This window comes from Ascaphus truei, chromosome 12, assembly GCF_040206685.1.
Source record: "Ascaphus truei isolate aAscTru1 chromosome 12, aAscTru1.hap1, whole genome shotgun sequence".
Taxonomy (NCBI): domain Eukaryota; kingdom Metazoa; phylum Chordata; class Amphibia; order Anura; family Ascaphidae; genus Ascaphus; species Ascaphus truei.
In genome coordinates, this window is record NC_134494.1 from 31,947,384 (window position 1) to 31,965,383 (window position 18,000).

An 18,000-nucleotide genomic window follows, 5' to 3' on the forward strand; every position below is an offset into this window, starting at 1 on the left:
GAGTTTCACCTCTTGCATGCTGAAGCGTATGCATACTGCATGCTCTCTCTAACTTAGGCAGTCTGTGACTGTCACAATATACACATACACCATGTATAGAAAATGTGTTTATAATTTTTTCTGCATATCCTTATAATGCTCAGGATTAATATACATTGCTGTATATACCAGGCTGAGGCATATTTCTGTGTCTAGCCTCAAATGAGCCTCTGTGTTTTCCGTAGCAAACTGATTGTATGTTGTGAGCTGATCTGAACGACATCCCGGCATTTAGTTCTAAACGTATGTCCGACTAACCAAATTGAATATGCAGAAGGGCATGAGAGGTCCTCCTATTCCAAAGTTTTATGGACTCTGCACCCCGGGTGGGCGGGGGGGTTGGGTTCTGACGCCCTGCTTCTGACGCCCCCGCTTCTGACGCCCCTGCTTCTGACCTTGTTACAGGAAGCCACGTTCTGTGTCGTGCTCCGCAGCGCTCGGTTGGGACAGGCGGTTCTGAGTGACGTTTTGCAGGCCGGCTGTGTCCCGGTTATCATTTCTGACTCCTACGTCCTTCCCTTCTACGAGGTCTTGGATTGGAAGAGGTAATGGCCACTCTCGCAGTAACTTCCAGTGACTATATTGGTCTTGGCGAGTGTTTGGGGTATTTTGTAAGACCCAAATAAACATGCTTTGTTAATGCCAGGTCACCTGAGCTTAGAAAATCAAAAACATCACCGTTTTTCAGAATTTAGGACTTGGAGTAGAGGGTTTTTGGATAAGGGCTTAGGGTAGGATATTTTAGTGTAAGGCACTTACCATAGCGGTGAAGTGGCCAGCGGCGGCAGGTTCCGGCAGCGGGGTCAGTCGTGGCGAAGCATCGGCGGCCATCAATGTCCTAGATCACCCAGCTACCGCCTTTACCATGTGTGTACTCTGCCCTTCCACAGCTCTATGTGATGTACCTGCCGTAATGCATGGAGCGGCTATCCAGCAGGGGTGGTAGAGCAAATCGACAAGGAATTTAAATATTCTTTGGATGCCTTTGCTACCAGTTCAGGAAATGTCGAATGTTTTTTTTTTTTTAAAGAGACCTCCATCAATGCACATTTCTAAGTGGGAATCCCATATATTGTACCGGACTCGACCCAAACGTCATAAAAACATTAATTTAGTCCATCAAAAAGCATGATTATAACACTGGGTCGTATGCACCAACCCATTCATTCAATACATAATTTTGTGGGATTTTTGGGCTGAGACAGGTGTAATATTTTGACATTAAAAGAAGAAACTGGACTTCACGTTGTAGAGCCCCGTGTCGCGCCTCTGTTCTTCTCAGCGGCGCGCAGTATCCGGGTTTGAAAGCACCAGCCGGTTATATAGATCTAGATTTCCAGGCGGTGTTTCTGTGGCGTGACTCATTACCGTCTCCTTGTTCTTTTCCTCTTAACCAGAGCGTCGGTAGTGATACCCGAAGACAAGATGCTTGAGATGTACGTCATTCTTCAGGGCATCCCCCAGCGCCAAGTAGAGGAAATGCAGAGACAGGTGAGCGGTGCTGCATTACTGAGCTCGTATTATGGTGGGGAGGACCCTATGCTGCAGCAATTATATGCAAAGCTGTGTCAGATACGATGACCAATATCACAGAACGGTCACAATGTAAAGGAAATGAGTTACACAAACCTATGGATCGGAGTAGCGTTGCGTGCTTGTGAATAAGCTCGGAGCTTGGCTAGTAGCCATGCAGTTTATTTAGTTGCCTGTAGATCAGGGGTGGCCAACTCCATCCTCCAGAGCTACCAACAGGTCAGGTTTTCAGGATATCCCTGCTTCAGCACATGTGGCTTAATCGGTCCCTGCTTCAGCACAGATAGCTCAATCAGTGGCTCAGTCGGAGACTGTGCTGAAGCAGGGATATACTGAAAACCTGACCTGTTTGTAGCTCTTGAGGACTGGAGTTGGCTACCCCCTGCTGTAGGTAGCACAACCGTGAAATCGCAGCGAGCCGACGAGTTTGTAGGAGTTGCGATTGAGTTGAAGACATCGCCAACCTCAGGTCACAGCCATCATGCAGGACAAGCTATCTCTCCTAAGGCCGCGATTATAATGGCCACATGCGCGCCGTGATTACAAATGTGTTCCTCAACGAGGCCGCACTTAGTGCGCTGCAGAGCGAGCGCGGGCGATTTTTGACAATACAAATCAATTTTTTTTTTCCGCGTCACGTGAGCGGTTCAGCCAATGAGGGTGAACCAGCCTGGTGTTCGCCTCCCGATCGCCTCCAGCTCCGTGCATGTTTCGCGCACGTGATGTCGTCGCGCACACGCCGCAACTGTAATCGTGGCCTAATGCTCCGCGTGGGAGGGGAGCCGTGTCGCGCAATGAAGACACGCGTCACTTTTGCGCTCTGCTCAGTTTCTAGAAACTGAACCAAGGTGAAAGTAAAAGGCGTCCGAGTGATGGACAGAGCTGCCAGATTAATAGATCGGCTCCTCTGTCTATTGTGGTCCAATCCGCTGGGTTAAGTGACATTACCCATCTCTGTTATGGCCACCGGTTTATTGAGCTTCCCAGTATGAAGAACAAAAGCCGGCAAGGAAGGGCACATCATCAGTTTAGGCGCACATGTCACCCCCTGCGTGGTGCTTGGGAGACAGTCGCACAGTTTACCCAAATGTAACTCGAAGTGCTTTTGCTGGCCTGCAGATGGCAAAACTGCCGGGGAAATGGAAGAACCCTTCCTGGAGCTCCTGTAACCCCGGCTCGTGCTTCCTTTACTTTCCACCCGTTGCTTACTGTGTCTCACTTTGTGTAACTTTCTGTAACGGCAAGAAAACCAGGTCCAACCCCCCCCCCCAGTGAAAGCGACTCTGAAGAAATGCACTGTTTGTTTTTTGTGTTGACGTTTCTCTGCAAGGTATTTCCTTCCGTGTTATCCGATGGGGAGAGGCGTAAGGGAAACGGACAGCAATGTCTCGTGTGTGCTGTGGATACGCTTGTGAATGTAGCTTTGCTGTTGAATGTAGCGATGTGCACAAGTCTTCTTGGGGCAAAGTTGTGTGTCTGGAAACCTTGTGTTCATGGGTCTTTTAGGCGTGTTTGTAGAACGAATCCTGGGCTGTGGACAGGTATAGTCCCGCTTGCTAGTTAAAATGTGTTTTCTGTAATGACCATCTTATGTATATTCTGGTAACCCCAGGCAAGTACTACTTTGTCAAAGCCCTGAGTACTTCTCTATTTTGCAGAACTATTGATGTAAAAAAAATTTCCCCCCCCGGACCTCTTACAGTGTTCTTTGCTTAATTTAGGTACAAGCTCCCAACTGAACCCTAACAATTAATTGTAACCAGTGTGGAGCACAGCTCAGAGGTTTTCGTCTCCAGACACACCCCCCCAACCCCCCTCCCCTCTCCTCTCCCACTGGTCAGGTTTTCAGGATATCCCTGCTTCAGCACATGCGGCGCAGTCTGCGACTGAGCCACCTGTGCTGAAGCTGGGATACCCTTTAAAGCCTTACCTGTTGAGAGGGGGTCTTGTGAACCAGCGTGGAGCCTCCCTGACATAGCTCACGTTTGATTTATATATACAGTATTTTTTTTTGTCGAGCTGTTTGAAAAGCCAGAGCTAACAATGTCTGTAAATATGTAACACAAACTGCGATCCAACCTGTATTGCTGATGTGACGGCCTCCACATGCGTGAGGACCGCATCAGGTGAAGCTGAAGTTCAGAGGGTTTCATTCTGACAACTGAAATGCTACACTCCGAGCAGTGAGGCGCAGAACAGCGTGTGCGGGTCTCAGAGCCCGGAGAGGTGGAAACAGATCCGTGATTTATCTGCAGCGTGGCTTCTGCAAACAAGCTTGTATTTGGTCAGTGGCTCTGGCTGTAGTAACCCCTCACCCCCGCGAGCCTCTGAAGTGCAGCGCATGACAGACCAGCTCTCCTTTCAACTCTGGCCTCTCTGTGTGTTTTGGAGGGATCCTCTCGGCACCACGGGGTGTCTCATCCTTGCCTCGCCATATGGCACTGTTTGTTTGAAGGAAGAGCTCTGCAGGAAGCATAACCCAAAGCATCGATAATCAAAGCTGTCAAGAGCCAGTGACGGAAATGAGTAAATCAGATCAGGGGGTTTCTGTATAAGGAAATTGTATGGAAACGTTCTGACTTATTTGTTTATAACGACTGTTATATAGCACCCTTATCCAGGGCGCTGTACATTAGTTAGTAAAACAATGGTATGGTTATATATAGATTAGATTATAGAGTAATTGTTCAAATGTCTGTGGTGGGGAGGGGTGAGATTATGGTTCAGTTACGGGTTAAGTGCGTTGAGAGGTTGGTGGGTAGGGGTTGGAACATTATGGTTGGGTTAGGTGCAGTGAGAGCTTGCTTTATTGGTGGGCAGGGGTGGGAACATTATGAGTTAGGTGCATTGAGGGCTTGGTTGGTTGGTGGGCAGGGATGAGACATTATGGTCAGGTTATGGGTTAGGTGCAGTGACAGGTTGCTGGGTAGATGTGGGAACATTATGGTCGGTTTATGAGTTGGGTGCATTGAGGGCTTGGTTGGTGGGTAGGGATGAGACATTATGGTCAGGTTATGGGTTAGGTGCAGTGACAGGTTGCTGGGTAGATGTGGGAACATTATGGTCGGTTTATGAGTTGGGTGCATTGAGGGCTTGGTTGGTGGGTAGGGATGAGACATTATGGTCAGGTTATGGGTTAGGTGCAGTGACAGGTTGCTGGGTAGATGTGGGAACATTATGGTCGGTTTATGAGTTAGGTGCATTGAGTGCTTGGTTGGTGGGTAGGGATGAGACATGGTCAGGTTATGGGTTAGGTGCAGTGAGGTTGCTGGGTAGATGTGGGAACATTATGGTCGGTTTATGAGTTGGGTGCATTGAGGGCTTGGTTGGTGGGTAGGGATGAGACATTATGGTCAGGTTATGGGTTAGGTGCAGTGACAGGTTGCTGGGTAGATGTGGGAACATTATGGTCGGTTTATGAGTTAGGTGCATTGAGTGCTTGGTTGGTGGGTAGGGATGAGACATTATGGTCAGGTTATGGGTTAGGTGCAGTAAGAAGTTGCTGGGTAGATGTGGGAACATTATGGTCGGTTTATGAGTTAGGTGCATTGAATGCTTGGTTGATGGGTAGGGGTGGGAACATTATAGTCGGGCTATGGGTTAGGTGCATTGAGTGCTTGGTTGGTTGGTGGACAGCGGTTGGAACATTATGGGTTAGGTGCAGTGAGAGCTTGGTTGGTGGGCAGCGGTGGGAACATTATGGTCGGGCTATGGGTTAGGTGCATTGAGTGCTTGGTTGGTGGGCAGCGGTGGGAACATTATGGTCGGGCTATGGGTTAGGTGCAGTGAGAGCTTGCTTGGTGGGTGAGATGGGGTGGGAACATTATAGTTGGGTTATGGGTTGGGTGCAGTGAGAGCTTGGTTGGTTGGTGGTCATGCCTTGGGGTCAGGTGTTTGGATTTAGACTTACAAACATGAGACTTGGACGCTGATTATATATGTACCGAACGGGACGTTTTCGGACCAAATACCACATAGACTTCAATGTGCCCCAATCGTTTCGGCACGTATAGATTCCACCCATTATTGTGAATGAGACGCACCCCACGGCAGGGAGATCTGTGCGTGGGTGTTTTCTCTGGTCAATTTTCGTAGCATTTCGGGTCTCCCCGGCACAGTGCACATCTTGCTTTGTCCTTGTGTGTCCCCCTTGGCAAAGAACGGGAGTTACAACAAAATAAGGGAAGAAATAAGACAGGCGAGCTCCACTCCCGTCCCAAAGACCTCCCAACAGGTCGGGTTTTATCCCTGCTACAGCACAGGTGGCTCAATAATCAGTGGCTCAGTCAGTTACTGAATCACCTGTGCTGTTGGGGGGAGGAGGAGGGGGGGTTGAGGACTGGAGTTCAGCGCCCCTGGGATAAGATGCGGTTAAGATTAACTCTTTTGCTGCCAAAGCATGCAGACATGGACTTCAGAGCCTATAGCAGATCCTGTTCACTCTGAGAAAAATCCCAGGCTCCTCCAGCTCCGGTTACCCAGAATGCAAGTCTTGTGGTAGTCTTGATACTACTGCGACCAGAAGTGACGGCCATCTTTAAAACGACCAGTCATCTATATTTAAAATATATTTGGTATTTCACTCTCTTACACATGCCTAACACAGGCAAAGACAGATGGCTGGAGAAAAGGCAATACGTGGTATGATTGATAGTATTTTTGTATTTGTTTTAATAGCGGCGTTTGAGGGGCTGCTATTCTCTTGGACAAGCTAGAGATTACTGCCCGGTCTCTGCAGTCGTTAGCGAGACTTTCACTAGGGGATTGGATGTAATAAATAGGAAAGCAGCAAGCACATTCCTTTTTAGATCTTTTTTAGTATTTATTATTTGCCTTCGCGACGCCCTGACACACGCTCCTCCGAGCCCAAGCTGAGCGGGCTGAGTGATGTCCAGGGAGCACCGCGAAAGAGCATTAAGAAGGGAAAAACTGGGCTCACGTAACAGAAGAAAGGGGGTTTTGTGTCAGTCTGGGAGCAGAGGTTTCCCAGGGGGCTTCCAAACTCATCACCGGCACAAGTAAAAGAGGGGAGAAAACAAGAAAGGGAGCCATAAATATCCCAGCCTGAGTTATGCTTCGGCTGCATGTACAATGTCAGCTATGATTTGCCACTGAATATTTAAAGTGTGCAGCCCTTAATTTAAACCCCAAACCTGCAAGCATTGGCTGAGTGGAATTATGAGCTGGCCTAACGAGGCAGGTTTGGGAGTGATGGATGGCTGCTGGCCCGGGGCCAAAACCGCAGAACGTTTAAAGGGCGACGGAGCTGGGAAAACGTTTTTACTTCGCAGAAATAAGTTTTGGACAAGCCAAGCGTTCGGAGACAGGTAGAGAACGAACGCAAGGTTATTGTAAATGGGTCCTTTGCAATGGAGCCCACAGAAACTGCACAAATATATATTTTTATATATATTCTTTTATTTGTAAATGATGTATATTACATAAGCGTGATGACATACAAATAAGTACAAACCGATACAGGAAGTAATGAGCCCTGATCCCGAGAGCTAACACTCTACAGGGAATAAGGGCCAATGTGGATACCAAAGGGAAAGTGGCTGCTCAGTGTGGGAGGCAGTATACCTCAAGGTGGGGTATGTCCCCGCCGCACAGCTGATCCCATTAAGGTTAGGGCGTGTGAATGTTAGGGGGTGTTGGGTAGCATGGAGTTTGGTATGTCTGTCAGTCCATATAAGTGTGTGTGTGTCGGCCCATATAAGTTTGTGTGTCAACCCATGTAAATATTGATCGTGTGTGCATAAGTCCATATAAATATAATGAGTCAGTCCATACAAGTGTGTGTGTGTGTGTGTAAGCCCATATAAATATTGATTGTGTGTGTGTCTGTCGTAGAAATGTGTGTCTGTCCATAGAAATGTGTGTCTGTCCATAGAAATGTGTGTCTGTCCATAGAAATGTGTGTCTGTCCATAGAAATGTGTGTCTGTCCATAGAAATGTGTGTCTGTCCATAGAAATGTGTGTCTGTCCATAGAAATGTGTGTCTGTCCATAGAAATGTGTGTCTGTCCATAGAAATGTGTGTCTGTCCATAGAAATGTGTGTCTGTCCATAGAAATGTGTGTCTGTCCATAGAAATGTGTGTCTGTCCATAGAAATGTGTATTTCCTTTTTCAGCCTGTCATTATCAATTGTCAAATTCTTCAGCAGTTTCATATATGTTTTAGAGAAATGTGGATGCAAATGAAAATTGCTGTAATAATTTAGCTGTCCTGAATTGGCAAATGAATTTGGCTTACATTGATTTGGAAAACTGATTTCTGTCCCAAACCCCATGCTCTTGGTCTGGTTTTAGGAAGTGATGCTTGAAAGTTGCTTTTGCAAACGAGAGCTATATCTATTGGATACCGTGACACCCAGAGGCCTCACTGAGGAGCTCAATTTGGAGTGTTATCTTTAATATGGACATTTCTCCTTATGGGGACCATTGGGATTGAATATTCATGAGTTGACTTGGTAAGATGCTACTGTATCTTCACAATATGACTACTAGATCACCACGTGTGACTGATACATGTGTTTATACTTTGTCCTCATGTCTGCATCATGTACATTATATCTGCTACTGTAACCAGTGATCCCCGAGATTTGAGGTCATCCTTGGTGACGTTGTCACACTAGGCCTCTAGGGGTCCTTCTACTGTTAGTATTGGAATATACTACTGTTCATATTTCCCTACATTGGTCACAGTCCTGTGGATGCTGTCTGTATCTTTATCTGATATGGGACGTAAGACATCCTCATTCTATATCCACATTGATGCACTATACCTGCTGGGTGGCGAGATTTTCCGGGGGTGGGAGGGGGGGGGTCGTGGCGCTTGGAGGCCCCGCGCTCTTTCCCAAAGCATTTAAATGAATGCAAGGTCTCTGTAAAAGTTCCCTTACCTTGGCTCTGGCGGCTTCTGGCGTCACATGACGTCGTGATGTCAGAAACGCTGGAGACCAGATAAGGGGGCAGAGCTTGCGGGGGGCGCAGACAAAAACGTTTGCCACCCTTGCACTATACTGTTAAAGTAGCCTTAATAGGTGTATATCATCCTATTTTAGATATAGTATCAATCCCTAACCTTTCACGTCTATACATATGAGCGCCTTGCGCTAGACCTTTTTAAAGCCGCCGTGCACCCTGCGGTTATCCCTTTAATATGTGCGTCAATCCAATCCACACAATTATAAATAATTAGCTAAGTTGCCGATCAATCTGTTCTCTTGTGATCGATCGGCGAAGATTTGGCTCAGGGGGTTCACTAAATGGCTGCAGAGCTCCTCTGCAGTCAGTGTGACTTTGTAAATGGTTGCTTTAGAAACAAAAAGGCTTGTTAGGTTATACATTCGGGATGTAATTCTGAGTTGTTTGAGAAAATACTTGTAGCATTTGTTTTTCATAGTACAGAACTGATTAAAAAAAAAACAGATGTAGGATATTGCTTGGCCTTCAGCTTTACGGGTTGGTATCAGACCTGCACGTTCATTCTGTTCATGATCACTTATGCAGATTAAATATCAGCGATCAGTTTCTTAATATAGCGCGCATTCTTGGCTTTAATATCATTATGGCGCTATGTATCACTTTACGGCACTTAGACACTTTATGGCTTATCTGTTTTGCTACAGTCCTGTTAGGAGATTTGGCGCCCTTCTGAGAAGGTATATAATGCTCACTATTTTGTATGCTTGTTACCTTGAGGAAGGTTCACCAGGGGACCGAAGCGTCGGTCACTGCTCATTAAACCCACGTTTTATTATGAGACCATCGCAGTGCCGCTCTTTATTCCTCTATGTACCAAATACATGGTGGGCCAGTGGGCCAGTGGGCCAGTGGGCCAGTGGGCCTGTGGGCCTGTGGGCCTGTGGGCCTGTGGGCCTGTGGGCCTGTGGGCCTGTGGGCCTGTGGGCCTGTGGGCCTGTGGGCCTGTGGGCCTGTGTTTGGATGAGCATGGCATAGCTTTCTGTAGTATATTATCATTATAATACAGGCAGTAGGCAATGCAGGTTTAGTCAGAGCAGCAGGTGCCTTGTACCCCAATCTGTTTTTATATTTCAATGATAAAATCATGTTTTTTAATACAGCTCAACTCCGTTATAGCGCGGTCCTCGGGGCCACCTGATCTGACCGCGCTATAACTGGAGTCGCGCAATTTTTTTTTTTAAATGGCCGCCGCGCACCCGGAAGGAGGGAGGTGGAGTGGGGCGCTGGCAGCCCTACATGGCCCCTAGCAGCCACTGTAGTTCTCCCAGCATTCCCCGCACCTCCCCTCAGCAGCTCCGCACCAGCCAACCACGGATCCCCGCAACTATCCTCCAGCCTCGCACCGATTTTTCTCTCCCCCCCCCCCAGCTATTCCCCCCCAGCCTCGCACTAATCCCTGCACAGCCCCCCCCACCCAGCCTCGCGCCGATCCCCGCATAGCCCCCCCCCCCAGCCTCACGCCGATCCCCGCACGGCCCCCCCCCCCAGCCTCGCGCCGATCCCCCCCCCCCAGCCTCGCGCCGATCCCCCAGCCTTGCACCGTTCTCCCCCCCCCCTGCTCCCCAGCAGCCCCACGATGCCCCCAAAGCTGGGCTGTGACACCAAAGGTAAGGGGGGCTGTGTGTGCAGTGAGTGTATGCTGTGTGCAGTGAGTGTATGCTGTGTGCAGTGAGTGTATGCTGTGTGCAGTGAGTGTATGCTGTGTGCAGTGAGTGTATGCAGTGTGCAGTGAGTGTATGCAGTGTGCAGTGAGTGTATGCCGTGTGCAGTGAGTGTATGCCGTGTGCAGTGAGTGTATGCCGTGTGCAGTGAGTGTATGCCGTGTGCAGTGAGTGTATGCCGTGTGCAGTGAGTGTATGCCGTGTGCAGTGAGTGTATGCCGTGTGCAGTGAGTGTATGCCGTGTGCAGTGAGTGTATGCCGTGTGCAGTGAGTGTATGCCGTGTGCAGTGAGTGTATGCCGTGTGCAGTGAGTGTATGCCGTGTGCAGTGAGTGTATGCCGTGTGCAGTGAGTGTATGCCGTGTGCAGTGAGTGTATGCCGTGTGCAGTGAGTGTATGCCGTGTGCAGTGAGTGTATGCCGTGTGCAGTGAGTGTATGCCGTGTGCAGTGAGTGTATGCCGTGTGCAGTGAGTGTATGCCGTGTGCAGTGAGTGTATGCCGTGTGCAGTGAGTGTATGCCGTGTGCAGTGAGTGTATGCCGTGTGCAGTGAGTGTATGCCGTGTGCAGTGAGTGTATGCCGTGTGCAGTGAGTGTATGCCGTGTGCAGTGAGTGTATGCCGTGTGCAGTGAGTGTATGCCGTGTGCAGTGAGTGTATGCCGTGTGCAGTGAGTGTATGCCGTGTGCAGTGAGTGTATGCCGTGTGCAGTGAGTGTATGCCGTGTGCAGTGAGTGTATGCCGTGTGCAGTGAGTGTATGCAGTGTGCAGTGAGTGTATGCAGTGTGCAGTGAGTGTATGCAGTGTGCAGTGAGTGTATGCAGTGTGCAGTGAGTGTATGCAGTGTGCAGTGAGTGTATGCAGTGTGCAGTGAGTGTATGCAGTGTGCAGTGAGTGTATGCAGTGTGCTGTGTGCACACAGTGTATGCGGGGTCCATGCTCAAACCGCGTAATAGTAGATCGTGCTATAACGGGCTTGAGCTGTGTGAGTAAATACCCTCACCCAGTTGTGAGTGAGAGAGAGACACTTTTACGGTGAGCAGTAACTGAAAACACAGCACTTCTCATTTGTAATTTGGATTTAACAAGGTGATTTTTTTTGTTTTTTTGTGTGTGCTGGAAAACAAATCTGAACAATATTTGTGGAACTCCTCACATCTGTATAATTGCTCGGAGCTGGATTATAACTCTGCCCACGTGGCTGTTTTTCTGATCCTTCCTGGGTGATTCTCTGCCTTCTGTACCAGGCCTGCACGTCTCTGTGTCAGCTCACAGAACATGGCTTTCCGGTGGAGTATTTCCCCCCCCCTATCCCTGGGGGTAGCCAACTCCCAGTCCTCAAGGGCCACCAACAGGCGAGGTTTTAAGGATATCCCTGCTTCAGCACAGGTGGTTCTATCAGAATGACTGCACCACCTGTGCTGAAGCAGGGGTAGCCCTAATACCTGGCCTGTTGGTGGCCCTTGAGGACTGCAGTTGGCCATCCCTGCCCCTTGCTAACATTCACTATAGTACTTTACTGCACGGTGGAAGTCGTTGATATCCGTTCCCATGGCGATACTAAATACACTTCTGTCCTTGTAAACACTTCTTTCCCCCCCTTTTGATTTTGCAACGGGTGTAAAACCTTCAAGCAGAATGACACCTACAGGCCCCCACGCCTCCCCTCCCACCTCCCTCTTGGGACCCGTAGAATGGGACTTTATTGGGCAGTTAAGTTTTATGGTCCGCGCTCACGTAGATACCTTTTTTATTGTGCCGTGCATATCCCTCTCCCCTTGGGGTCTATATTACAACGGCTATCAAACACAGATGCCATTGCCTAGCGCCCGCGTCCTGTGTCCCTAAACATGTCTAGGTCTCTCCATGGTGATCGCGGAAGGTTTTTGTATTGATGTTAGCAGAGCCGCCACGAGGAAGTGTGTGCGCGCGCTTCGGTTCTGTCACTTTACCACACTGCGCCTGTGTACAATCTGCCCTCCTGCAGAAATCCTGGGGGAGCTACTTTCAGTTCTTCACAATGATTCTTCCAGGAAAGAGGTGGAGAGCAATGCCATTCTCTGCTGGTAAGCGTCTGGCCGGTATTGCCCTTTCCTGGTAGCCAGCCATTTTTATTTGGGATCTGTGCATCCTGCTCTTCGGAAGGAGCACTTGGCCTCATTCTGCCGAGTGCCTCCCCCACACACCACCCCCCTCTCTCCCTCTCACATGCAAACTCCACTGGGCCTTTAGTAAACCCCCGAGGCTGTAAATTAAAACCGCTTTATTTCATAGTCAGAAACATCAGGGGGCCGCCCTCTCCCCCCCCCCCTTCTTTACTTGAAACTTTGTAACTCAAGAGGTTTGCAGTATGAGGTCAGCATCCCTGAAGGTAAAATACTATGCAAACTGGGATTTCAGTCAAGGAATTCTGGGAAAGACGGAGGGATTTTTTGGAACTCTTGGTTGTGGGCTCACACTCACCGACCCTGAAGACAAAACCGTGCGTTCGTTGCCGTTCTGATGGATTGACATGAAAGGTTTCAAGGGATCATGTCAGACACAATCTTTCAAAGCGTCAATCTCCTCTTAAGAGCAGACTTTTGGGGCCACGAGATCTCACGTACAGTATCATCTGTATAGAAATCTCATGGTGATCAAACAGAATTTTTTTTTTTGTTTAAGAAAGCTACAAAGCCGCCAGGAATCCTGTGTAAGCGCCTGAAATAATAGATATTGATGGAAGGCAGAACATGTGGTCTATGTCCATTCTCTCTCCTTATGCAGCTCCTAGGTTGACTAAGGCCTCGGGCATGGTCAGCACTTATGCGCTGACCCGCGCTGAGCCGTGCTGCTGCTCGGCACTGAGCCCCTGCAGCCGCAATGAGGGCGGCTTTAGCAGGGGCTCGCGCACGCGTCAGCACGCTTGGGGAAGCGTGTGTCTGACGGAGGTTTGAGATTTCCCCGCTTGCCGGAGCGCAGGGCCGGTCACGTGAGCGGTTCGCCCAATGAGGGCGAACCAGCTCCGTGACGTCACTGGCCCGCCCCCGGACGGCGCGCTGTGCAAGGCCAGGGAAAGCACCGCTTTCCCTGAGCCTCAGCGCGCCTCCGCACTGTTTAAGGCACTATGTCCCAGGCCTAAGGCGTGTAATATTGCACGCGTGCGCGGCAATTGGAATTGGCTGTGTCCATGCCTGGCGTTCTATACTTCAGCCGCGCACGGCAGATCACTGCAAATACGTGAACATTTATATTTTCGTGCTGCTGCCGCGCCATTTGACACTGCCAAGCCAATCACAGCGTGGCTGGGGGTTGGGGAGAATCAGGGGCAGGAGGAGCAGGGCAAGTTCTGCATTGATTAATCTACCCCTCTGAGGGGGGGGGGGTCTCTAAGGGGAGGAAGGGGGTGGTAAGAGTCACTGAGGGAGAAGAGGTTGGTAAAGAGGAGTGGGACTGGTATTGATGTGCAGGTTGAGCTTGTGGATGTGTGTGTGAAGCTGGGTGTGACGTCATAGCCACGCCCACCTGTCGCACACCGCACCGACCTGTACACATACACACAGTGGGATTCACGTGCACGAGCATTAGCACACGCGAGCGCAGCAACTACAAAACAAGCCTAAAGGGTTACATTTACTTTCTGTTGGGTTCTCTTTCGCTTATCCAAAACAAAGGGCATATTGTGCCACGTTCTATAGCAGGGGGGCTCAACTCTCGCGCCCCACCCCCCATATCCCCCCAACAGGTCAGGTTTTTGGATATCGCTGCTTTCGCACAGGTGGCTGAACAACTGATTGAGCCATCTCTGCTGCAGCTGGGATATCCTTAAAACCTGACCTGTTTTTTTTTGGGGGGGGTGGGTGGTCTTGAGCACTGGAGTTCAGCACCCCTGTTCTATACAGGCATACCCCGCATTAACGTACGCAATGGGACCGGAGCATGTATGTAAAGCGAAAATGTACTTAAAGTGAAGCACTTCCTTTTCCCACTTATCGATGCATGTACTGTACTGCAATCATCATAACTGATGTAAATAACGCATTTGCAACAGGCTCTATTGTCTCCCCGCTTGCGCACAGCTTCAGTACAGGTAGGGAGCTGTTATTGCTTTTCAGGACGTGATGACAGGCGCATGCGTGAGCTGCCGTTTGCCTATTGGGCGATATGTACTTACTCGCGAGTGTACTTAAAGTGAGTGTACTTAAACCGGGGTACGCCTGTAGTAACTTTAGTGGTGGAAATGAAGAAAAAGTGCAAGAGTACAAAACTACACTTGTTATGTGCAGACGGTAAGAGCATACATCTTATACATCGTTCATAATGACCCTATTAACTCAAAAGAGCCTGTGATCTGATCTTCTGTATAGCAATGATCCTTATTATACTTGCAGTGCATTGTTAGTGACTTGACATGACTGAGTTTACTGGTCCCTCTGTGTGGAACTCTTTGGGAAGACCTTGAAGGACACCTACAAGAGCAGATCTCTCTCTGTGACTCTCGCTGCTGCGTCCTTCTAGACCTCTTCACGGAACCACTTGTTGGAAAGGAGTGCCCGCTGTTTCCTTCATTCTCTCCCTTTCTGTTCCAGGCGCGGTGGTTCTGGGAGGGTTATTTCAAGTCCATGAAAGCAATTGCTTTGGCTACGCTTCAAATCATCAACGACAGGATCTATCCTTATGCAGCTAGATCTTATGAAGAGTGGAATGACCCTCCTTCTGTGGTAAGTCTTCTGTGCATGGCATTGCTGGTAAATGGGATTTATCTCGTGCAGTCATTTTTGTGGGTGTTTTCCTCTAGTGCCCATAACTGTCAAGGCCCATGAGCACCAAATAAGTGGATGTTGAGTTTTCTGTAATATGGGGAAGATTAATGCAAGATGGAAATCTTAATATAGCAGCGAGGGAGTTACGTTCATGTAGTGCTGCTTAAATCCCTGCAACACGGACATTAAACAGCGTAGCACTGCTCTATGGATCAAACATATGAGATACAGTACTTCCAGTGTGTTGGACTTTAATATTGGTTGACCAGTCCTGGCACACTTGTTACAATAGGTGGGAATAGGAGTGCTGATTCACAGTAGGTGTCCAGCTAAGACATGCCCGAAAGCATGTGGCTGAAATTGCATTCACATTTTGTTTTGGAAGAACATTCCTGGCGAAGGACGTCTGATTTTATGGTCTCGGCAATGCAAGGGGGGGGGACTCCGCAAGCCGCCAGGATCTTCTGTAAATAACGGGGGGTTTTCACCGGGCTTCCGACTCATCGATGGTCCCTGGTTGTTAAATGTTATGTGTAATTCCAAAGTGTCAGATTGTATGAAAGGGAAGGAAGAGACCCACAAAATAATATCAGCCGTATTGTATGGAAGTGCGGCAGGTAAGGAGGTCATTGTTAGACTGTAGGGCAGTAAATACAGCAAATGTGTTCACATGATGTAGTTGTTGAATGTTTATGCGCATTGCAGGCCTATCTGGCAGTGAAGTTGTTAAGAAGTGTGAGCTTTTGGTACCACTTTGGCTGCTTAATCAGCCATGTGCTGTATGGCAGAACATGGCCTGTCTCATCTGCATGTTTCCTTACTCTTACCGTCGCTCCTCTGCTTCACACTAAATACTTGTGTAGATTTCTTCCTTTGGGTTTGGCCCCAGAAGTGGCCCTTGTGTACACGTATTCCTCCAGTGCCCAAGTGGAGTATGGGCTTTGGGAATAATCGTGTGTGTACATGGAAAACCAGCACTGTATGTAGCAGACACAATGCACGTTCGCCCTGATCTTACCATCTGTTGCTTGGTATCTTAAGACAGGGGGGCTCAACTCTAGGCCTCAAGAACCCCTCTCTTCCCCCTCACCAACAGGTCAGGTTTTCAGGATATCCCAGCTTCAGCATAGGGGGCTCAGTCTTTGACTTCTGATTGAACCGCCTGTGCTGAAGAAGGGACTGATTGAGCCACCAGTGCTGAATCAGGGATATCCTGAAAACCTGACCTGTTGGGGGGAGGGGGGTTCTGGAGTTGATCACTCCTGTCTCAAGGCTTGGAGAGAGCGTCACTTGCCCAATGCCTCCAGGAACTGGTGTGAGTTGAGAACAGGTTCCGATCGCGCTTCTTCTGCAGCATCTCTTGCGATCCCAGCGGCCTGAAGGCACTTGGCGTTATGAACGGAGGAGCACTGCTTTTTTTTTGCTTTTTTTGGTATGGGTAAATGTCATGTTAGTGTGGCGAGCACCGTTCTCTTTGCTTCTCATTGGACCCGCTCCCTGGTTTCTCCATACAAACCAGGATCAGTTCAGTCTCGGTCTGTCCGTTTTGATTTTAATTGACTGGTGCGCCCGCGTGGACTGAGGGACATTAACCACGGACTCGGCTGTCCTTAGACAGCAATGTCCTTGGGAACATAACGGGTTAACCGTGTTCTGTGTCCTTTAACCAGTGAGGGATGAGAATCCCGCTGACATTCTTTCTCAGAGTATTCCGTGGAAACACATTGTGCATAATTGGAGCAAAACACAGAATAAATCAAGGCTTTCCTTTTTTTTTTTTTTTAAAGGTCTGGTAATTCATAATTGAAACCACATTTATGGTTTAGGTTGGTATTTTATTTAAAAAAAAAAAAAAAAAAACACTGAGAAAAGCCGAGTTCTGATGCGGTCCCTCTCCGTCGTGACAGTGCGGTCCCTCTCTGTCGTGACAGTGCGGTCCCTCTCTGTCGTGACAGTGCGTTCCTTACATTCAAATGCAAAATGCTGCAAGCTTCTTATGCATGGGGTGGGCAACTCCAGTACTCAAGGGCCGCCAGCGGGTCCGGTTTTAAGGATGATATCCCTGCTTCAGCACAGGGGGCTCAGTCAAAGCCACCTGTGCTGAAGCAGGGATATCCTTAAAACCTGATCTGTTGTTGGCCCATGAGGACTGGAGTTGCCCACCCCCCTGCTCTTTTGTGATACCCGGGGTACTTGGAAGAGAGGAAGACGTAGCGGAGATGTTACATGGCGGACTAAACATATTATCTGGTATATGACAGCCTAAACATTTCAGTAACATCAATATTACGATAAGTAAGCGCGTCCCTGCATCAATGCGCGTACAATCTAAACGGAAGGCGGTGAAATGTGACTGTGTGGGTTGAGCGGTTGATATTGAAAGTTTGAGATTTGGACGTTACCATTGAGCTTTCCTGTGGATTATGTACAAACATTCTTAGTCAGTTGAGTGGGTTGTTATTTTTTTAAACGGGCATCTTGATGGCAAGAAAATAGGCTGTGAATAGGTATAACAAGGCGGAGTTATTCCCTGCCTTACAGAGATTGGTGGCCAAGTACTGCAAGGACTCCCCATCTTCCGTTCTCAAGAGCCACCACCAGGCAAGGTTTTCCAGGAACCACATACCTAAGTATTCCGGTTTGAGCTAGGTGAGCCCCTGTGGTGCCCTATGGATATACAGTACACGTCATATTGGCTGGCACACCAGTGGCCCTCATGACGTACGCTGTACGTCATTGCACTATGCTCGTTTTTCTAGGGGTAAATTGCTAACGGAATGGCGTCGGTCAAGAGCAATGACATGATCAGGAAATGCCCGCGGGGGTGGTTGCCACACAGCTGACAGGACCCGCCAACCCTGATCAGGTTAACCAAGCATTCATTAAGGAAACTGAAGACTTGAACTTGGGGTTCTTGGTCCTGTATCAGGATTCTCCTGTGTGTCTTCAGCTCCAGCACTGAAAATAAGCTTGCAATCTGGGGTCTGGGGGAGTCGTTATCTCCCTGTGCCCTAGATACAACAATTTTTTTTTGTGT

General features: G+C 48.7%; 1 protein-coding gene across 2 annotated transcripts in view; it reads left to right on the top strand.

Moving 5' to 3' along the window:
• EXT2 (exostosin glycosyltransferase 2) overlaps window positions 1-18,000 on the top strand; it is a 52,918-nt gene that overhangs the window by 10,995 nt on the left and 23,923 nt on the right. For both annotated transcript variants that reach the window (XM_075567247.1, XM_075567246.1), the window contains exons 6-8: window positions 445-584; window positions 1,437-1,530; window positions 14,790-14,921. In XM_075567247.1, coding sequence (XP_075423362.1) covers window positions 445-584; window positions 1,437-1,530; window positions 14,790-14,921 — 366 coding nt within the window. The remainder of the gene's footprint in view (window positions 1-444; window positions 585-1,436; window positions 1,531-14,789; window positions 14,922-18,000) is intronic.